Genomic DNA, 20294 nt, shown 5'->3' with positions numbered 1-20294 from the left:
AGCTTACAGTTACACAAGCACGGCAATGACTTATTGATACCACACGATACAGCTAACAGCAGGTCAGACAAGCTAACGGTAGGTAGTGGAAAGTCAAACTATTCAAATTTGAGACGGACCTCAGAGTCATTGAAATCCTTCACCACTACCGCCAACGAGAAACTCAACGATGAGACCATTGAAGGGTTCGCCAGATCAACAAGACACATGGTCACATCTAGGTGGCAACCAAGAATCCGGGGAGACATTCCCGGTCAGCGCGACTGAGCCGCACGGCATGGCGGCCAGATCGTCCGCTGTCCGCGCCGTCCAACCAAGACACATACACGCGAAGTCCTAGATTGACAAGTTCGCGCCCTCCCGGGGGAGAGGCAAGGACTTGTAGGGTGGGTTCTCGGAGAGGCTGCCGACGCAAGCCGGAGCGCGAATCAATCTTACACGCGCCGGAACCCCGGGGCAGCTACCCCGAGGACCTGGTGATGCGCCGGAAGAACGCCAGAGCGTCAGACCGGTGCTGATTTCTTCCTTCTGCCCAAATGAAGTAGAAGAATGTCTCGCGTGGCTTGTAAAGTATGTGGTGACGATATTGAGTCTCATTCGCTATTAGGCGTTCGCGCTATTGTAGCTCCTGTGACCGGTACCATTTCGACACTAGGGGAAGAACTTCCCGGTGGTAAGGCGGACTAGTCGTGCAATCTAGGCCCGAGGCCAAATCTTTGCGTTCGTCCTTGATCTTCATCGCATGGTGCTAAAGAGTTGCTGCTAATGTGAGCCGAGTTTGAGTACGTGATGAGAACTGCTAACTAGGAAAACATGGGAAAGGTTCCCCGGGGAGCTGTGTTGGGGCTAAGAGGCGAGCTATCAGATCTCTATTTCCCTCGCGGGCGAGCTTCCGGGCGCTGAAAGTCAAAATGCGAACCCACGAACTAGAACGGCTCACTAAGGATGCTGATGATGAACGTTGGTGCCCCGTTGCTTCAGGAAGAGACATGCCACACAAAGGGGACGTTTTCAGGCCTAATCCGGTCTGTAATGTTAAGTCAACCGCGAAGATCACATTGAGGTTTGTTGACCGAAATGGAGTCTTTCGTTATATCCGCCCCTTGCTCACCGGTGAGCGGTCTACTGTAGTGTCATCACATGTTTGCCAAAAAGCTGCTTGCGTCTTGCCAAAGTCCCAAAGTCTCCGGCCCTGTCCCTTTCCATCCACAGGACTTCCCCGCAGATTCTCACATCCAGCCGAGCCTTTCACGTCGCGCCAGTTCTCTCTCTCTCCCTACCGAACTTGCATGGCGCGTCCTCCCAAGTTTGCCTCCCTAGTCTGTTCCTACAAGGGGCACAAGGGGCCATCATAGGGGGGCCGGGGACATTGCAGAAGGATTCAGGGTATCACATCTGATCTGATCTTTTTCTCTTGCCCCCCCCCCCCCTTTCCCCGGGGCCGGTCTCGTGCGAGAAAAGGATGCAGAGGAGCAGAGGAAGATATGCCCAAACAGAGAAGCACGGACCCGGACTCCGGAAGCGGTGTTAGCGCGAGCTGTAGTCTGTAGATCCAGCGGGTTGGGTTCTCCGGGGAACGTCCTCCCGGTGGCCCCCGACGAGCCGGTGAACCTTACCCCGGGAGAAATACGCGATTCTGATTTGTGGGCTTTCTTCAACACCATGAATGGAGGGGAAGGGGAAATGTGCTATTCGGCTTCTCTTTTCGCAAAGCGACTTTGGGAACGTGGCTTTTTCTCCTCTTTCTCTCGTGATGTCTCTTTATATTTTGTTCTCGACGTGAGACATGGGGGCTTTCCAACAAGATGGGTGTTTTGATGCAAGGTAGGGAATAGAACAGAACTAATTTGGCTGGTGCGGATGGGCGGTCGTGGAGGACGATGGTGGCGTTGGACGTTCTTCAAGAGGGTGTACAGAATCGGGAAGATACCTGGCGTGCCTGGGTGAGCCGGGGTACAGCACTTAGGATATTGCAATATTTTCTATCACAACTTCTTTTTTATTTTGGGGAAACTCTTATTTTATTTTCTTATTTTCTATTGTTATTCTACCCTTGGTGTACTTGGGAGGAAAACAGTGATATTCCATTTCCAATAGTAGATCCGTCACAAGTCATACCTCAGCCCCCCTAAAACAAAAATGTGATGGTGGTAAGAAGCGCTTACCTCTCAACCAACCGCGCCACCATTCACAACTCTTCAGCCCTCTCTCTCCATTCGCCGTGCCCATTTTACCCCAATCAAAACTCGCATATCAACACTCATGTGACGGATTAGGACAAGAATAACGTCCAATCGCAAGGGCGATAAATCGAGAAATGATTCCCATCACATCTTTTGCCCAGCCACACACAACTCGCACATAAGCGACCGTTATTGCACAATTGTAATTTGTGCACAGCGAATGTTATCCGCCCGTGTGCCGCCCGAGGGGTGTCGTCGTCGGATCGGCGCTTGCGTGGGGTTCCCGGAGGGAGGGCCGGCAGGCGGCAGTTGAAATGTTCATCACCGTTGCGGTTTTGGTGGTTATGAGGGTGTGCGGGAACCGCTTTTGATGTTTGATGGGGGTTGCTATTGGCGTTTGAGGATTTGGTGTTTCTTGGTTTGATTCTTTTTCGTATTGGCGAGGCGAGTTTATGGTCAATATGGGGGAAAGTATCTAGACATCTCAAACATGGAAGGGCGGTTCCAAGTGTTAGTAGGGAGGTGAATTGAGACCCTGCTTGTATGTACCTGCTCTTTCGAAAGACAAAAGAAGTACATTTGAAAAGTCGTGATTTGGACAAGAGGCCGATGAATAGTACGATATTGATATCTGGGGGTGGAAAAGGCAAGAAAACATCAGGAGCTGACCGAGGTTCGAAAGCTGGAGTCCCGAAGAGTACGGAGCATCACGTACTAGTCAGCACTTCACGGCTTTCACCCCTCGGTCACCAGACCCGATACTTGTTGTGAGGGAAAGAGGACACCGAGCATCTCACAAGGCCTGCGTGTTCTGGTACCACGATGTTTATTTAGTGATGGAAACTGCGTCTTCCTATCAGGAAGCTGAATCATCCCAACACCAACACGGCCCATCGTGCATCCACCTTAGTCCTTCTTCGCAGCAGCAGCCGCACCACCACCGACCCTCTTAAACTTCCTCGGGTCCTTACGACTCATCAACTTACGGTCCCGCGTACCCTTACCGCCCTCCCAGAACCCCTTGCCCTTCCGCCCAATGACGCTCCGGCCGCAGAACCCGCACGCCTCGGGCGAATACCGCTGCTCGCGACTGCACCACCCGCACACCATCCGGTTCGCCCACTCGTTGACGTGGTTCTCCGCCTCGTCGTGGCACCGATCGCACGGGTGCACTTTCGCACAGCACGAGAACCGGAACCAGCGGTAGCTCTTGCGGTAGTGCGCGCAGGCGCCGCGGTCCGGGAGCGGGGTGCCCGCGTGGAGACCGAGTTTCTCGGCCTTCTTCACGGGTCCCGTCGTCGGGGCCGCGAGCCCCCCCGCGGAGAGCGCCAAGAACTTGACGGTGGGGATCTTGAATGTGAATTTGCCGTGGCAGGCGCGGCAGACGTTCGTGACGGCGTCGCCGCGGACGGCGACGAGCCCCTGGCTTGCGGTGGAGCATTTGGCGCAGACGGGGACGAAGGTGCTGGGGAGCATGTCGGCGACGGTGCAGCCCGTGAGGTCGACGAAGCCGGCGCGGGTGGAGTTTGCGTGGACGAGCGTCTGGCGGAACTGCGCTGCTAGGCCGGCGGCGCATTTGCGGCAGGTGGAGGTCTGGGGGACCTCGTGCTTGAGGCCGGTGATCTCGTTGATGGTCTTGCAGCGCGAGCATTTGACGCTCAGGTTGAGGATGGAGACCTGGAAGAGCTCGATGCTGTGGAGCTCGATGGTCGGGAAGGAGATGGATGTGCCCCTTTCCGGGGTGAGGCCGGAGGAGAGGCTGGGTGGTTCTGCGTCGAGGTCGGCGCCGCCTTCGTCCGAGTCGTCTTCTGAATCGTAGCTGTCTGACGAATCTGTGTTGTCTTCACTGGCGCCGGGACGGCTCCATTCCGGTGGACGCGGGATAACTTTGATATGGCTGCGGTCATTGTCATCCATGGCCGGTGCCTTTGCCTTGGAATCCTTTTCAGGTTCCTGATTTGACACCACCTGAGCAGCAGCAGGCTTAGGCGGCGCTGCTGCTTGCTTTGCTAAGACGTGCATGTTCTGAGCCAAGTAGTTCAGGTGGCTCGTGAGAGTCATCTGCTTCTGCTCCGCTGCTTTCTGTACGTAGAGCTCCTCCAAGGGCTCGGCGTCTTGCGAGTCACACTCGTTGAGCTGGATACGCAGCGGTTGCAGCGGGTATAGCAGCGGCACAATAAGATGGACCGTCTTGACGCCTTGCAACCCGGGAGATAGCTCGGCACGGCGACGAGGCTCTAGAGGGAGCGTGTAGACGATGCCGTCCGGCGATCGGCGATATAGAGACAGCCGTCCCATGCGTGTCTCCAACTGCCGCGTCTCCTGCGCGCGCCGGGCTTTGGCAGCCGCCATCTCCTCCTTGGTGAAGTACTCTTCAGGAGTGTAGTGCCTCACAGGCGGCGCCGGGGCCGGGGATGGCGTCTTTGTGATCTGGGTCGCCGGGCCCGGGATGGCCGCGATGGCGGCGGCCTCGAGGTGGCGGGTATCCTTCACGCCCTCGTCCTTGTAGGTGACCAACTTCACGGTAGCCACCTCCTGCTCGGACAGGAACTTTTCCAGGTTCTTGTCCAGGGCGTAGGTGAGGGCGAGAAGCGTAGCGCCCCGGCGTTCCTCGACGAGCCTCTCCCACCCGCGCTCAATGTTGATGCAGAAGCCGCGCGGGATATCGCTGTTCCGCACGTGCAGGACGGGGACAGCATCGGGGTAGTCCTCCGGCACGCGGAGGTCGCACTGCAAGTGCTCCAGCTCAAAGGGAAAGTCCGGATCCGAGGGCTTGATGCGGAAGACCAGGGATGTGGTGGTGCCGTCCGCGGCGGTGGATTCGCGGGGCGAGTAGCGCTTGCGCAGCTGCTCGAGCTGGTAGCCGCGGGGATCCTTGGACTGAGCCTCTGGGACGGGTTTGGGGACCACGCGGTCGGTGCGAGGCCTGGGAACGGCCTGCTGGTGCGTATTGCCGCCCTGTTTTGTGAGGGAAATCATGTTTGCGCGTGGTGAACGGAATTGGAAATGCTCAACGTTGGAAATTGTGGATGAGCTGAACGGGATGAAATGCAAAAAGAACAGGGAGAAATGGGTGGACTGCGGGTGGAGCAGTGCTTGTCCGTCTCTTGATGAGCTACCTCAGCTGGCAAAGGCGAGTATTGAAGGTTTGCTGTCGAAGAGAGATCGTTCGGGAAGATGTCGAGGCGAAGAGGCTATATTTGACAATTCCGCGTGTTGTCAGTCAGGTGGCGATGATTGACGATGAGCCCAGGTGGGTTTGGCCCCGGACCGGATGTATTGGAATCTCCGAGTCGCTTCTCAATCTGCAACCGCGACATTGACAGGGTGCCGAGACTTTCAGCGGCGTTGCGTTACGCTGCGGTTAGTCGAGGTGACTCATAATGGGGCGCCAACTTGTCAACGCTAACAGATCTCGGCCGGAGGAGCCGGCAAACTTGTTAGTGCACGGTCTTGTTTCTGCTGCCAGTCACCAATCACCTGCAGACGAGATGCATCGACGCCGGTCGACTCATCTTCGATAGTGGAAAACATGTCATGAATAAATATGCACGATTCAGATCAAAGATTCAGGGGCGCTAGAGGAGTTTGCCGTGCCGCAGATAATGAGTTGTTTGCACCTTGTCTGTCAAGTGGCTCTGACTAAGTACCTTCAATATCTGGCAATGCGGATGCCTCAAGTTAGGTGTAGGCTCGTAACCTGTTCAATGGTAAATACCCTGATTGATGAGCCGAACTATAAAGCCTTGTGTGCTACAGTCGAGGCAAGAAAGGTTCATGATACTCTTCCTTTGGTACATCTGTAGGGAATGCCGCGCTCGCTAGGAGACATCCTCGCCAGGGTACTTCCTCAATAGGGTCTCTCTTTGCCTTTATTGTGTTCTTCTAATAGACGGGAAATCTCGTTCCACTAGAGATAAAAAGCCTGGTTAGAATGATTTAAGAGTCATCCTCGAGCGTGGGCAGATTTCGGGTTGACCGACAACAGGTACTTTGACATCCGAACTTCCCGCTGACCGGAGCTGAAGTGGACCCATTCGGCCCCGGGTGTCCACAAAAGACCCGATCGGAACACTTACACGGCTTATGACCCGCAAAGAAAGAGAAGCAAAAACACTGCAAATTTCTACCCGAATAACTCTATGAAAATATGAAATAGCATTTTCGTCGCCACTTATTCGCAGCAATGTATATTACTTGGTACCTTGCCCCCCCTGCAGATTACCGCGTGTTGCCAATACTTAGAAACGAAGCAGGCAAGCGAGGCGCTGATGGCCTCATTACGTACGTCTGGATCCCTGTGAATGGCGTTGAAAACGGTGGGAATAAACGAGCTGACCATTCAAATCCCATCGAGATATCAACACCATTACCTTCTCGACAGCATTCTTTTCAATAAGGTAGAAAATATTGAATACTAAAAAGGAGAGACCTCTGAAGGAGACAAACGGAAAGTCTGGCATCCACTTTACGTACCGCCGTGTAACAGCCTTACTGTCCGCGCCTCAAAATGGGAAATTCAGGTTCACTTGCGCCAACTCAGGTGTCAATTTTGGCAATTCTGGGCATCATCGCCAGTATTCGTGATCAAAATGATCAAAGTATTAGTGATAAAGCTGACCCCCGAGGTAAAGCTTGCTGGCAGGAAAAGTGACAGCTGCACAGGAAGGATGACACCCTGCATGACAATCGGATATGCGTGAGCTGGCGTGTCTCAACAACGTGATGCCCAGCACAAACACACCTGCTGGTCAAAAGAATGGAGGGGGCGGTAAAGAGAATAATGTCACCGAAGACAGCCCCCGCCGCGGGGAAACCAACGAAAGTGGTGCTCAATCGCTGCCCAACAAGACGCAGGAACATCGAGTCCTGGTTCCTGGTATGTCACCAGAGGAAGAAACTTCGAGGTTCGAGGTAGTTGGGGGGCATTTTGTAACGGTGACAATGGCCCTTCATGCGAACGTGACAAGCTGTGGCCGCCTCCAAGCCACACCGACAATCCGGCAGCGGGCACGGCGATTTGCCGCCTCACCTGGCCTCGCATCTTGTCCGCATATGCGGGCACCAAATGACCCCTCGGTATGGGAGTGCCGCTGCTGCTGTCCGTAACCGGGAAACGTGGAGGGTTCAAGGCATGAGGGGCTATCAGCAGCCTTCCGTATCACTGCTGCCCTTGGGCGGCAAAACGACGCATCTAGAATTGAGACGATCGCGGGTACTGCATTCAAGGAGGGGAGGAAAGAGGGGGATTAGTTGCACGTTTGGCCGGCATTGCTGGGAGGTACGGCAGGCGCCACCTTCGCGTGTAGCACAACGGTGAAGTTGATCTCGAAAACTTGCGAGTTGTATGTCGTACCGTAGATAGACGTCCCAAGAACGGTAGGCTTTCGGTCCAGCCGGGGCGAAAGAGAAACCGGTCGCAAAGATGCCATCAGCCTACCAGCAATTGTGGTGTGAAACACTGCGGTTTGGGCGGGCGTGCATTTCGTATCGAGAACGATAAAGATCGAATGCCAGTTGGCCCGGGGAACTGCGACGGATGCAGCAATGCGGCGGTTGCATGTAAGGCGCAGAAGCTTGGTGAGCTTCAAAGGGACATGAAATCAGAGTAACGAAACGTTAAAGGTTGGAGACGGGCGAGTGGAGGAGACGCGACCGCTCTCCAAACGGGGGCACCCGTGATAACGAGACGGACAGCGGTTGACAGGCTGTCAACGGCGTTTTGCGATATTTGGCAACTCGGTCAAGGGAGAATCTGGTCCTCTGCATCTTGTGTTTGTCAACCCCCGTGCTCAGTGCTCACCTTGTCCTGGCAGCAGACCGGCGCGGCGGGAAGGCATGGGAGAGGATTCGCCGGGAGATGCAGCGGGTGGTGATGTAGTGCCCGACCGGAAATGCAGCCCGGCCGCCACCATCCTCAATCGTGTTGAGGATGTTTGGTACCAAAAGGCAAGGTATTCAATTAGATGCGGTACGGTACGTACGGGGGCGCCTCGGGAAGGCTGCGTGCGTGGGATGTGACAGCTGTTCCCTCATCTCGATGTCGATGAGATACGACCAGGACGTCTTTGAACGCTTGGGAGGCCAATTTGGTGGTGGCAGAGTCCGGAGGCAGCACGGCCTGCCTCATCAGCCGATTCATCGACAAGATGTCGAGGCTTGTTTCCCGTCGGATGGTGGTGGTGAGTTTATCTCTAGGGTCCTTTTGGACGACGATTCCTTGAGGTTGCTGCTGGTAAACATGGTAAACAGAGCCCTGGCGACTGCGACTGCAACGCTGAGAAGTAAGGGAGAGATGCCAGCGCATCAGGAAGAGGGCCTGGTGACCATGGTGTATATGCAAGTCCAAGTCAGCCTCCCGAGCGGTGAGGGGACGGGAGTTGGGAGCCCAGACCCGGGATGCGTCTGGGGGTGTGAAGGAAACAAAGGTGAAAGGTGAAGAAGGGAAAGGGTGGGATGGAAGAAAGACGGACGCGCTGGCGGATTAGCACTCCTTTTTGGTGAGGCTACGGTGGCGGACCGTCGGCGCTACCATTTTAGCAGCTGTGTCTGTAGTTGGTCCCGTTGCTGTCATCTGGGGGGAAACGGTGGGGCTCAGTTCAAGATGGTGGTGTGTTTGTCCGTATGTGTGTGGGTGTATGAGTTGGTGATATGCCAGAAATTGAGCTGAAGATAATCAATATCTTTGTTCAACTTTTTATTCTCTGTTTATCTTTATTTCATTATTTTAATGATTTATCTTACTTTCTTTTATTTTTCATTTTAGTAGTCCCCGGTCATATGTCTCTGCTTGCATCAACCAGATCTGATGCGTCCATATCTGATCCCAAGAAGTTGGGTAAATGTACGATGCGCCTGTTTTGCAGCCCCTACTGCCACACTCCCTTTCATGTTATGTCTTCCGTGCCCATGATTGCGCTCACAATCTTCAAAGAGGTATTTTCAATACTTCTAATAAACGGTGATAGCACTTTCAGTCTTTGGATTGTGCCGGCGATGACGGGCTCAAGGTAGTGGTTAAGGCCCCGTCAATGGCAATCTCACTTGTAGTTTGTCTTTCCACAAGTATTCAGGGTCTGGTTCGCAAGCGAGACGGTCTCTCCATCGCAGCGCTAAATTCCCCATAAGTTCCGAGAAAAACAAAATAATAAAAAGGAGAATAAACAAAAGGCAACCGGGTTTCTGCCCTGTCTCTCCAGGCTCATCGCTACCAGGATGACGGATTGACACTTTTTGATGGCACCTCATGCAAGACAGTCCATGTGTTCATCAAGGCCTTGATTGACTGGTTGAAACCCGTATCTAAGGTCACCCCCGAGAATTCCCAAAAAGAGCCTTTGTTGAACGTATACTCGCAGGACGTGACTCAACATCAGAAAGGTCCCCAAAGGTATAGTTTCAAAAGTCAAATTCGGCAAGTCGAGTCGGGTGTCTGATTCCAAAGGTAGCTTCTTTGCTCTCCCCACGAGTACCTTGCCCCCCCAAATACAATCCTCGGCATCTCCAATCGATGACTGCAGCTGATTTCTGCCTGGGCTCACGACGAGGGACGGTTCCATTGCATATCTCGTAACCTCGATTTTGGGACCTTGGAGGATGCACCGCCTCGAGTCGCACTGCACCAGCCCCCCATGCGAAGTAACGGGGGAGTGGCTGATCCCCCGCTCCGTCAGATCCGGGAGGCATTGAGAGCCTGCCAGTGGTCAAAAATACGGGTTGGGCGTGCAATGAGAAGCCCCGGACGTTGCGGTATCGCATCGTTTGGATATTCAGTGAGCGCCTCACTCACATGGCAAGCCATAGATGAAGGAGCGCCAGCATGTGTCATCTCATCCCGTGCCTGAGGTGACTAATAAGCCGGCAGACATGTGCGGCATTGAACCTTGGGGAGCAGACGTAGCCTCGCCATGTCTCTCGCCAGATCATGGCTTTCGACAATACTATCTAATTGTTATTTTAATTGTTATCTTAATTCTTATTTTAATGGCATTATTTGAAAACACCGGATGATAGTCAATTGTTGTTTTCAGCAATGGCTAATCGATCCTCTACCCGTGCGGCCTTCGGTTTCTACACTTTGAATCCTCCTACACGGGCATCCTTCAACACCACCCACCCACACACCCCTCCGCTTGTACGCTTGCTAGCACTGATTAGCCCTTGACACCTTGGACGCCAGCGCAGCGCTTCCCGGAACCACATGGCCCAACTTCCGCGGGAGCTAACTTTCAAACGCGCCAACCACACAGAACCCTTCGCTCCTTTGCGCTCTCACCTGACTGAAGGACTGACATCACCGCCGACGGTCTACCCGCCATCCGCTAAACGTTCTCCCATTGCTTGCAAATGTCCGAGCCGCCGAGGCATCTTTCTACCCCCTTTTCCACTGTTGTTTATCCCCCAGCGCCGCGGCTGCTTGGTCTCAGTCTTGATCAGAGAGACAGGTTCGTGGCGCTGAGACAGGCCGCCAACCCGATAGCGCGCGAGACCCATGCGGCTTTCATGAGGGTTCGCTTTCCAAATGGGGCACATGCTCGTTCTGACGTAGTCTGTTTGGGACCCTTTGGGAGCACTCTCATCGAAACCGAGGCGGCGGCATCGTACCTGATTGACAAAATCGAGATAATCGACCTCATGGCAGCGATGATCTCTGTCTCGTTGCTCTTGAACGGCTAGAGCTCCTGACTTGCTCGGGAATGCGGGTTGATGTCACTTCCGACCCGTGCCTCCGCTGCGCGGACCGAGCCACGGGTTGCGAATAGCTTCGTGACTCGCCTCGGCGCGCGCTCTCCTCTCAGTGAGGGGCCACAGTCTATCCTCGGTAGGATATCTTGTGATGTATACGTGATATGGTAGTCCATATCATACTATTGCCAGTCTTCATTCAAAAGAGGGTTTTCGGGGTGTGTCGTTAGCCCGGTGGAGGAGGAGACCCTTCAACGTCGTTGTCTTGTCCGTGTCTCAGTGTTGCCGTGCCAGCGGCGGCATCGACATCAGTGGCTGTAGCTGCACATGTCGAAAACTCACCAGATAATTTGGACCAGCTGCACATGTTCAAGTGAACAACGGTTTGTGTTCCTGAGTTGGCAAAGAACAATTGAGTAGACTGTTAGGGGGTAAGCAGGTGTCAGCGGTTCAGTTCAATAGGCATCGGCCAACATACAACTTATGGTAGTTGGATCTGGGTCCTGTTGTATTCATCGGCCATCGGGGATCATCTGCCAAGCGAGAGCTGTTTGGCAGATGAGCAAGATGCTCGTCATTGTGGAAGGACGAGACTACCGGTCTTCTGTGGCTGTTGGTGACAACGACAAGGGCGGCGAGGCTAATGATTGAGAGTCGGTGCATATGGTGACGGCTTTTCAGAAGACTGGTGTCTTCGTATAGGCGAGTCCAAGACGCGATCAAATGAATCCTTCATCTGATCAGGTAGCACAGTGAAGGCATCGTGAAGTGACAAGGAGCACTGCCTGGCTATGTATGGTGGTGTTTTCAGTTGCAAATGCCATGGTTCTGGATTATTCCCGGAAGGACACATTGCCCCAGGAACTGCACGTAGATTTGACCACGTCTCAGTTCTTTCCTCTTGCTGCCTTCCATTAATTTCGAGGAAAGAGGAAAAGATAACAAAAGGGAGGCGCAGATGGTCTTGCTCCTTCCCGTCACCAACTCCTTCACCTGGTCAACGGCACTCGCTCCTGCCCTGCATCGCAGCCACTGCCTGAACCCAAGGTCTTAGGTACCTACCTAGGGTAAGGTAAGTACCGGATGAGGTACCTCTCGGAAAGGAAGGAACCCGTCTTCCGTCCAAGAAGCAATACACATTTCCATGAACTTCCATTGCCTACTTGAAACCTTCCCTCTGCCCTTTCATCGTGCTCTTCTCCCTCATAGCACTGTCATTTACTATCGAGCCGCCAGAACGTCGACTGTCTAGACTTCCGCTCTCTGTATGTCATCGTAGCTCAAGGCTGAAGACGTTCGTAAATCACGGAAGAAGTAGTCTGGTAGCATTTCCTCATGTCTTCTTACCTAGCAAAGACTGACACCTTCGAAGTACCACATACCGCAGACTCGACGTCCACGATGCAAAATGTCGCCAGTGCTTTCGAGCCCACCAACGTTCCAAAACGACCTCTGACGCCGAGCTCATCTTTTGCAATTTCTTCTCCATTGAAGCGGTTAGCTGTCGATGCTTGCGTGGGACCGAACATCTTCGATCATGAGGGCCTGCCTCAGATGTCATTCGAGCCCGGCTTTCCAGCGAATCTTGTCGCAACTTCAAGGCAGCAGTACCCTCCCGTAGACTTCCCGCAGTCTCCACAGATCCCGACAAGCCCAGCTGATGACGTTGTCGAGATACCCAAGACACCGCCGATCTCGTCGTTGCAAACAACCACGCATGTTCATGTGGCAGAGCCCGATCTGTCAGATTTTTGGATGGATTATGTAGATCTGGACAGCGTTGGGGGCGAAGGTTTTGTCCCGATGGAGAAACTACCTGGTGAATACCACGATGCCGTATCTGAGACCTTGTCTAATGTAGATGAAGATTCCGGTAAGCCATTTCCTGAGCTCAACGTCGATCGCCTTGCCCAATCGTCGTCAAAGAGTGAAGAAACTGTCGAAGATGACTATGGTCTCGAAGGCTTTGACGAAGAAGAGATGATTCAGCTTCTAGAAGATACCGGGGACGAGCCTCCTGGTTTCCCTCCGCCAAGCGTCATACGGAAGATGGACTGCGATTCGAGATCAGCTTCAAGCTTCGACTCCAAATTGCAGTTCTCCGAGCCTGATATGAACACGAGCGAAGCTTTAAAGACTGGTCTGAGTGAACCTGATCTTATTGATGATGATGTCGACTGGGAGCTTGTGACAAAATGCGCAGCAACTGCGGCTGGCGCTTCTCTAGATCATGAGACTGAAATGAGCATTAGAGGCACCAAGGAATCACTGAAAGAGCATTCGAGCCCGGCACCCTTAGTCAGACCCCCTTTCCCCGACAAAATGAGAGACCGCTCCGTGGTCGTTGGACTCTCTTCGACGATCATGATGCGCACTTGTTTCAGAGTTGGAGAGCTCCTCAATACGCAAGCTAAATGTAGCCGGGAGAAGCAGGACGTTTTCTTTGAGCTTTTCGCGCGGGTCGTCTACTCCAACCGGGAGAACGTTGCCAGAGTACAACATGTACAGCTGCGAGATCTTTTTACCGATCGGCAGCCATTTCTCAGCGGCGTATTCAGGGGCTGGAAGAGCGGTGGGCCTGTGGATGATCAGAGCAAGGTATTTTTAGGATCCGAAGGAAAGAACAAGTTGTGTCGATGTCTTTGCAAGGTATCAGAAGACAAGAAGGCTGCAATTGGTCGCTCAGCAACGCTCTTGTCGATCAGGGAGACAACTTGGGATGAGGTTCAGTGGGCTATGAGAATTGTTGCAAGGGATGCAACCTCAGACGAGAACATCGATATCGAGGGAAAGAAGTCCTCTGTCATATGAACGACACAATCTGCTGATGCGGACGATTTTCGGGGAAGATTCACGACATGTCATGAGAGCTGGCTTGATGTCGACGAAGGAACTGAGGATGATCATAGCTTTGAAAGGAAGATTCCTGAGTAAAGGCATGTAGAAGACAGAGCGTAACATTAATGATGGAATCTCCTCGCATCAGATTATTTGCTTGCAAGTCTTCCTGCTGAAATCCGCTTTCTGATAGAGGTAGCCAGACTAGCTAGCTCCCGAACCACATCCCATCACCATCGCCACTTGTCCCTCCCTTAAGGAACTCCATCCACGCGTCGTCGCCCATGACGACGTCAGCCGCTTCTAAGGGAGGCACATTGGGCCACATCATAGAGAGAACGCTGTTAATCTGGGTCTGAGGGCTTTCATCTATGGGCTCAGGAGCCGAAGGTTGTGCTGCATTGTCCTCATAGCTAGGAGACGTTGTGGAATCTGCCCGAGCCGTCGCGGAGGGGGCTACGGGCAGCGCAATTTCATTGCTATCCAAAAACCTGCCACAGAGGTCAATGATGACTTGGTAGCATCGAGATGAGCTGGAGTTTACGGGGGCGAGGGCGGCTATGCACCGTGTTGTGGTCGTGATTTGTTCCTGCCAGTCTCTGGCGTTGGGTGATGCTGGGTCGTTGCGGAGACAGATGCAGGGTATCAGGGCCGCTTGGAACAAGAAGTATCTAGAGGTTGGGGAGAGTGAGTAAATTGAGGAAGTCCAGAAGGAGACTGGTGCGGATGTTGGTACTTACAAGGCATACCAGGCACCGAGACGGTTGTGCTCGTTCCGTTGCCAGAACTCGCTGATGCTGGTGATGGTTGCCTTGGCCTCTGCCAGACACTTTTCGAAAGCGCGGACGTTATCTGGCGAGTCATCTGATCGTCTATCGCGGGCTTGTAGGGCCCGACGGATGACGAAGGGGCGGTACATTATGATGCGGAGGTTTCTGTACCGCCAGTTCATGACGGCGTGGGCGAGAGCGTACTTTGGCGGCACGCGGCTGGTAGAGGAGAAGTACGACGGAACGCTTGCCAGCCATGGATCAAGTAGGTCTTCGTCTAGTCGTAGCATCTCGTCTGGGGAGGGAAGGGGCTTTGAGATTACCCTTGTGTAGATGGGCGTTGTGGCGATGTGGAAGCTTGCTTGGGTTCGGACGGCTGTGTAGGGGGTTATGCCGTCTGTTTCGGGGGGGTATGATTTTGAGATGGCGGTTAATGACTACGAGGGAGGTTAGCGACAGCCAAAGCAAATCCAAGCCAGTAGGGAAAGCGACCTTGTCGTCGACGTTCAATGGCAACGAGACCTCGACGCCTTCGTACGGCCAGACGGACGGCCTGCTGAACGTGATGGTCGCCCCGACATCGAACACACACAACGACCACCACACCCGCCGTCGAATCTCCATATTCAAAGGCGAGATATTCCACCCCTGGAATTCCTTGTGCAGACCGAGCCCCATGGCCATGCGCACGGCCAGGCCGAGGTAGTTGTACCCGGAGTTGGGCTTGTCCCGCTTCTGCTGGTAGTTGGAGATGAGGGTGAGCGCCTGGACGAGCGTCAGGTTGCCCACCTCGAGGAAGTTGAAGGACAGGATCGAACGGGCCTGCGAAAAGAGCGAGGTGTCGAGGTTGTCGAGGTTCGCGGCCGTGGTGTAGACGCCGATGGCGGCGACGGTGTAGGCCAGGACGAGCCAGCAGTCGCCGCTGGGGCGGGGGATGACGCCGGCGTACTGCGCTCTGAAGGTGGCTTCGTGGATGATGGGGTAGCTTACGTGGTAGAGGCGGAAGTAGGCGTCTATCATTGCGTCTGTGATGTGTCTGTTGGGATCTGGCTGCTGCGCGATGAGTGGGTTTTGCAAGTGGTTGGTGATATGTTGCTGCTGCTGCTGCTGCTGGGGCCCTGCGCCTATACCAGGTCTTGAGGAGGAGGATTGAGTTCTTCGTCTCGGTGTTGATGGTTCCAGGAGACGGAGAAGGGCTGCGCCGGACGCGACGCCGAGGTAGCCTGATTCCCTTTCGCTGACGGCGAGCGAGGCCATGCCGTCTGCGATGGGATCTGCGATTACTTCGCCGTTCAAGTCGGCTTCTAAGATGGCCTCGGGAGACGCCGAGTAGTTTGTTAGGGTTTCTTGCTCGTCCCATTCGAAGTCGTCTGTGGGATGAGCCTCGAGGAGGTTGAGGTCTCTGTGCGATGTGTCATTGTGAGGTTTATATTGAGCAATTCTCGAAGCGCGCTGGGGTTCGGATCTCATGTTGGAGGTTGGTAGGACTGAGGACGGGACATGATTCTGGGGTAGTGATGATGGTTGGAATGGCTGTGACGGCTCAAGATGGACAGCTTCGCATTGCGGGAGCGCGTCGGGCCCTTGGGCCGAGAGGGCCGGGAGAGGAGCCGGAAGGGGGGCCGCCTCCAACGGCGCCGGAGTGTCAAGCTTTGAAAAGTCAAAGTCCTCTTCATCATTTCTCGGCGCCGGTGTTTCTAGGTTCCTTGGACTGGATAGCACGGATCCCGATCTTAGCTGGGCCGGCATCAGCGCTCTCATCTGTGTTATGATTGCCTCAGCCCGCTCCAACCTCTCTTCTACTTCCGTGAGGTGTCTGCAGAAGGGCGTTATGTCAGCGGAAGAGGTCCATTTGCGCTCGACGTTTATGCACTAGGGATAGCGAATTAGTTCTACATACTTCCTTGTCAACGGGGTGCGGGCGTGTTTCTCGTACAGGCAGTGCCGGCGGTACTTTACGCACAAGTTGCATGTCGGAATCGCCCGGTTGCACTTGGCTTTCCGCCTCCGGCACTCCTTGCATGCTTGATCAGCCGACGGGAAGGCCATGCTAAGGGGGTCATGGTTGCTCGGCTGAGGAGGTGCCGGCTCATTGTCACCCGTCGCACCTGAGGACGACATCTTCCTTTAGGTTTGAAGCTGGTCACGACTCTCTCCACGGGCTTTCTGGAGTGCTTAGTAAAGCATCAAAGCCGTCTCTGCATTCAGATCGCGATTCGAGCCGGGGAGCGGTAACCGTCCTTGACGATGCAACAGGGGCCGGCTGAGAAGACTAAGGGCGAGTGTAGTCCGTATCTGAAGACGTCATGACATGACATGCAGGAACAGGCGAACAATCGATAAAGTGTTGGTCTGGCACACATGGGGTGAGGTGAGGTTGGCCTCCAACCGCAACGAACTCCCAGTGAAACCCCGCCCTTTTTTCTCCGCACGCTTGCGCTGTGGTGATCCACAACACCATCTGATCGCGATCAGGGGGGATGCAATCCTTGCACGGCCGAGCTCCGTCCGGTGTTAGTCGGCTCTTGAGAATGGCTGAGAGAACTGTCGTTTGGACTGGTTAATGGAATGTGTGGTTTATGCGTCTCGTCTGTACCCAGTCGACACAAGAGACTAAAGTAGACCTCAATTGTGGAGGGGACCAAATCCCTCCACGAGGCCGGAGCAAACAAGCAAAGTTGATAACAGCTCGCTGGTGTGATTGTAAAATAGTTTTGAGATCTATCTGATGGATGGCATCTCCAACCAAATTGGCAGATGTTCCTTTGCCTTAATCCAATGAGTATCGAACTATTCACTCTTGAAATTAAATTTACCTCATAATGTTGCGGTATCTCTCGCTAGATCATTCCCTAGAGCCATCCGCGCCCCAAAGACGCATATACATGAAAGATGAAATTACTATGCCTCCTCCTTATGTACGATATCGTGAATTCCGCCTTTGGCAAGTATTTTCTCTTCCTTCGACTCTGAAGCATCCTCAAAGTTTTCCACAGCCTGGGGTCCGTCGAAAATCACCGCAATCTCTTCCAAGCTGTACCCCTTGGTCTCCGGGAACAATACCCACGTAACGACAAAGAATACTACCAAAAAGCAACAGAAGACAATGTAATAACGCCACCCAATGTTCTCTAGACCGATGGGATTTACGAATGCCGCGATGATCAGTGACCCGTAGATTGCGAATAGCTCAACCGCGATGCCTTTGGAACGCAGAGAGTAGGGAAAAATCTCGGTCGGATATCCCATCAGAAGTGGGGTGTAAGCGATGTCGTAATGGAAGTAAAAGGTGAAGAGGCAGACGACGACAACAATTCCAGCGGATTTGGACCCGGTATCTGTGTTGACAGCTGAGCACGCTGTCCAGACAATGTAGCTCACCAGCATGCCTGCCCCTGACCAAAGGAATAGAGTTCGACGGCCAAGCCGGTCGACGAGGAAGGCAGCGCTTAAAGCGGCAGCGAAATTGAAGATCTGAAGAAGACCGTTGATCAAGGTTTGTGTAAAGGTGTCCGTGATACCGACGGTGTTGAGAACAAGTGTGAGATAGTACGAGACTACGCCAATGCCATTCCACCTGAAGAACAACGCATCAGCAAATTACTCAGTCTTTCAAAGAACCCACAGGAGAGCACTTACTGGGCAAACGCTCCCACACAAACTGCAATTAGCGTCCTCTTGCGATTGCCAGGCGTGGATACCAACGCCACCCAGCCCGTCGTCTCTGCAGACTTTTCTTGCTGGATTGTCTGGACAATTTCGGCCACTTCACGGCGAACAAGAGGAGTATGGCCTTCAGATGGGGCATGAATCCCTGAATGATACTTTGCGAGAATTGCAGCTGCTTCTGTAGTTCTTTCTCGTGCTACCAGCCATCTGGGTGACTCTGGAACCCAGGCGTAGAAGCATAGCTGCACCAGTGGGAAGCCGGCTTGAAGAATGGAGGGAACCCGCCATGCCCACTCACTTTGGTAATCTTGGCACCCGAAAGTTGTCCAGGAAGCCAAGATCGCACCTGTCCAGTTTTGAATCAGTTTCCGGAAGTCATCTAAAATTGGGGGCTTCACGTACCAAGATAATACATAGTCCAATAAGCTGATGTGTATTTTCCACGGTGTGTCGGGTCTTTTCGTCGTCCGTCAGTGAAAAGTTTTTCATCTCATCTTGTTCCGGGTGCTTACAAGCTAATTCAGCAATGAGCATGGGACTCGGATGAACGACAAACATGCCACCGAAGCCGACAACTAGCCGCGAGATGATGAACATCGGTAGGTTGATCGAGGTGGACTGGATTATCGTGGCGATGATGATGAGAATGATGCCAGACAGGAGAACGGGCTTCCTGCCGAAGCGATCCGCCAGATATCCCACAATAGGCAGGGCTAGAACAGATCCAATAGATTGCGCTGCGTTCACAACTCCCAGCCTTACGCCGGCCGGATGTCCAAAGTATTCTCGCCACTGTTGAAGGGATTGAAGGCCGTTCATCAAGGAGCCTACATGCAACGTAGAGATGTGGTATTAGTAGCTGTTGATTACACAGAGAGGAGGGATTGGGAATTATCTCTGCGCTCACCATCGTAACCTGCAACTGAAGAGGACAGTAGAGGGATCAGAAGTAGCAGATTCAACCTGAGCAAATGCGGCTGTTGGAACCAGTATCTGTCTGTCTTGGGAAGAACTCCAGCCAAGGCGGCGCCGACAATCTGCTCGTCCTTCATGGTGGCTTATTTCCGAGGTTGCTTTTGCAACATTGACTAACACGGAGATGTGACGGACGATGTATGGGCAAGATAAGGCAGGGTAACAACAAGTTGATGATAGTTCGCGAACGGGGCCCGCAAGAGCTTTATACATGCACTTGGACGAAGGCAGCCCATGGAGGCTGGTGATCAACTTGTCGCGGAGCATTTCGTACGCAAACAAGATAGTTCCCAAGCAGCCGGAACCTGGGAATACCGCGTCCGGCAGTCCTCCGCATGCTCGTTTACCCCACATAGCGTGGTAAATGGGTCATTGAAAATACGGGGGGATTCGCCCATGGGGTAGCATCACTCAAGCTGTGCTGCATCGACATACGTCCTGTCACGCGAGTCATGCTTTTGCGTGGTATTGTGAGGAAGTCCGATGTGCGGTTGGTAAAGTGCGGGGACGACGGACGACTGTCACCCTGCACTAGCGGGATGTAAAGGAGTTAGTCGACGAGGAGTGACAGTCGCTATTGGTGAGTTGCGGCACTGTTGCCAACTTATTGGAAGTCCAAGTTCGGGTAGCTTTGCCCGGTGATAACGCGCAGCCGCCGTGGGTCGGGAATTTAGGCGAGGGTGGATGGGGGCCGCCAGCCGGGATCTCTCGATCATGGCGCGACGACGAGGTTGAACCGGGTTGCAAGATGCTTGCAGCTTCAAGGATCGCAGGCTTCGGGAAATATCGAGGATCGGTTGGTCGGATTTCGGCCTGATAGTCTCGGATGTATCGACGCCGCCATGTTCTCGAGGTGATATCTAGTTTAGTTGTGAAATTGAAATATTGCGTCAACCAAGCGCCGCCGAAAAGTATTTGATGTCGAAGTCAAGAGTGTGAGAACACTATGGCTCATAAAGCTAGATGGAGGAAATGTCACCAAGTCCAAGATCAAAAAGACAATCTTTTCTCTGTGAAAAAGTCACTTGTGCTATTGACTTAGCACAAACCTATGACGCCCAAGACGAACCATGTAAGAGATGGTGTCAGTACATCCGTCTCTACTTGCAGCTTTTTCCCTAATTCTGCTTTATTTCTGAATTACTGATAAGCGAATATGAGGGACGTAAAGTCA

General features: G+C 53.4%; 6 protein-coding genes across 6 annotated transcripts; 2 read left to right on the top strand and 4 right to left on the bottom strand.

Moving 5' to 3' along the window:
- Nucleotides 1–3089: 3089 nt before the first annotated feature.
- On the bottom strand, nt 3090–5162 carry CCOS01_09205 (CHY zinc finger domain-containing protein; the record flags this gene model as incomplete). The annotated part of the gene is made up of 1 exon (XM_060457365.1): nt 3090–5162. The coding sequence occupies one exon, from the start codon at nt 5160–5162 to the stop codon at nt 3090–3092; it is 2073 nt and encodes a 690-aa protein (XP_060312065.1).
- Nucleotides 5163–7802: 2640 nt separating this feature from the next.
- On the bottom strand, nt 7803–8490 carry CCOS01_09204 (uncharacterized protein; the record flags this gene model as incomplete). The annotated part of the gene is made up of 3 exons (XM_060457364.1): nt 7803–7891; nt 7987–8099; nt 8168–8490. The coding sequence occupies 3 exons, from the start codon at nt 8488–8490 to the stop codon at nt 7803–7805; spliced, it is 525 nt and encodes a 174-aa protein (XP_060312064.1).
- A 2039-nt stretch (nt 8491–10529) lies between these two features.
- Nucleotides 10530–10859, top strand: CCOS01_09203 (uncharacterized protein; the record flags this gene model as incomplete). The annotated part of the gene is made up of 1 exon (XM_060457363.1): nt 10530–10859. One exon carries the CDS (start codon nt 10530–10532, stop codon nt 10857–10859), a length of 330 nt encoding a protein of 109 aa, XP_060312063.1.
- Nucleotides 10860–12203: 1344 nt separating this feature from the next.
- CCOS01_09202 (uncharacterized protein) lies at nt 12204–13679 on the top strand (the record flags this gene model as incomplete). Its single annotated transcript, XM_060457362.1, has 1 exon — nt 12204–13679. The coding sequence occupies one exon, from the start codon at nt 12204–12206 to the stop codon at nt 13677–13679; it is 1476 nt and encodes a 491-aa protein (XP_060312062.1).
- A 235-nt stretch (nt 13680–13914) lies between these two features.
- Nucleotides 13915–16597, bottom strand: CCOS01_09201 (fungal specific transcription factor domain-containing protein; the record flags this gene model as incomplete). The annotated part of the gene is made up of 4 exons (XM_060457361.1): nt 13915–14377; nt 14447–14913; nt 14969–16292; nt 16377–16597. 4 exons carry the CDS (start codon nt 16595–16597, stop codon nt 13915–13917), a joined length of 2475 nt encoding a protein of 824 aa, XP_060312061.1.
- A 780-nt stretch (nt 16598–17377) lies between these two features.
- On the bottom strand, nt 17378–19197 carry CCOS01_09200 (uncharacterized protein; the record flags this gene model as incomplete). The annotated part of the gene is made up of 5 exons (XM_060457360.1): nt 17378–18053; nt 18116–18491; nt 18548–18601; nt 18658–18972; nt 19053–19197. The coding sequence occupies 5 exons, from the start codon at nt 19195–19197 to the stop codon at nt 17378–17380; spliced, it is 1566 nt and encodes a 521-aa protein (XP_060312060.1).
- Between the last annotated feature and the right edge of the window lie 1097 nt (nt 19198–20294).

The sequence above is a fragment of the Colletotrichum costaricense genome (genome assembly GCF_030867565.1).
Source record: "Colletotrichum costaricense strain IMI 309622 chromosome Unknown Scaffold_9.1, whole genome shotgun sequence".
Taxonomy (NCBI): Eukaryota; Fungi; Ascomycota; class Sordariomycetes; order Glomerellales; family Glomerellaceae; genus Colletotrichum; species Colletotrichum costaricense.
Note: the sequence above shows the minus strand (reverse complement) of the source record. Positions and strands in the feature narration are given on the sequence as shown.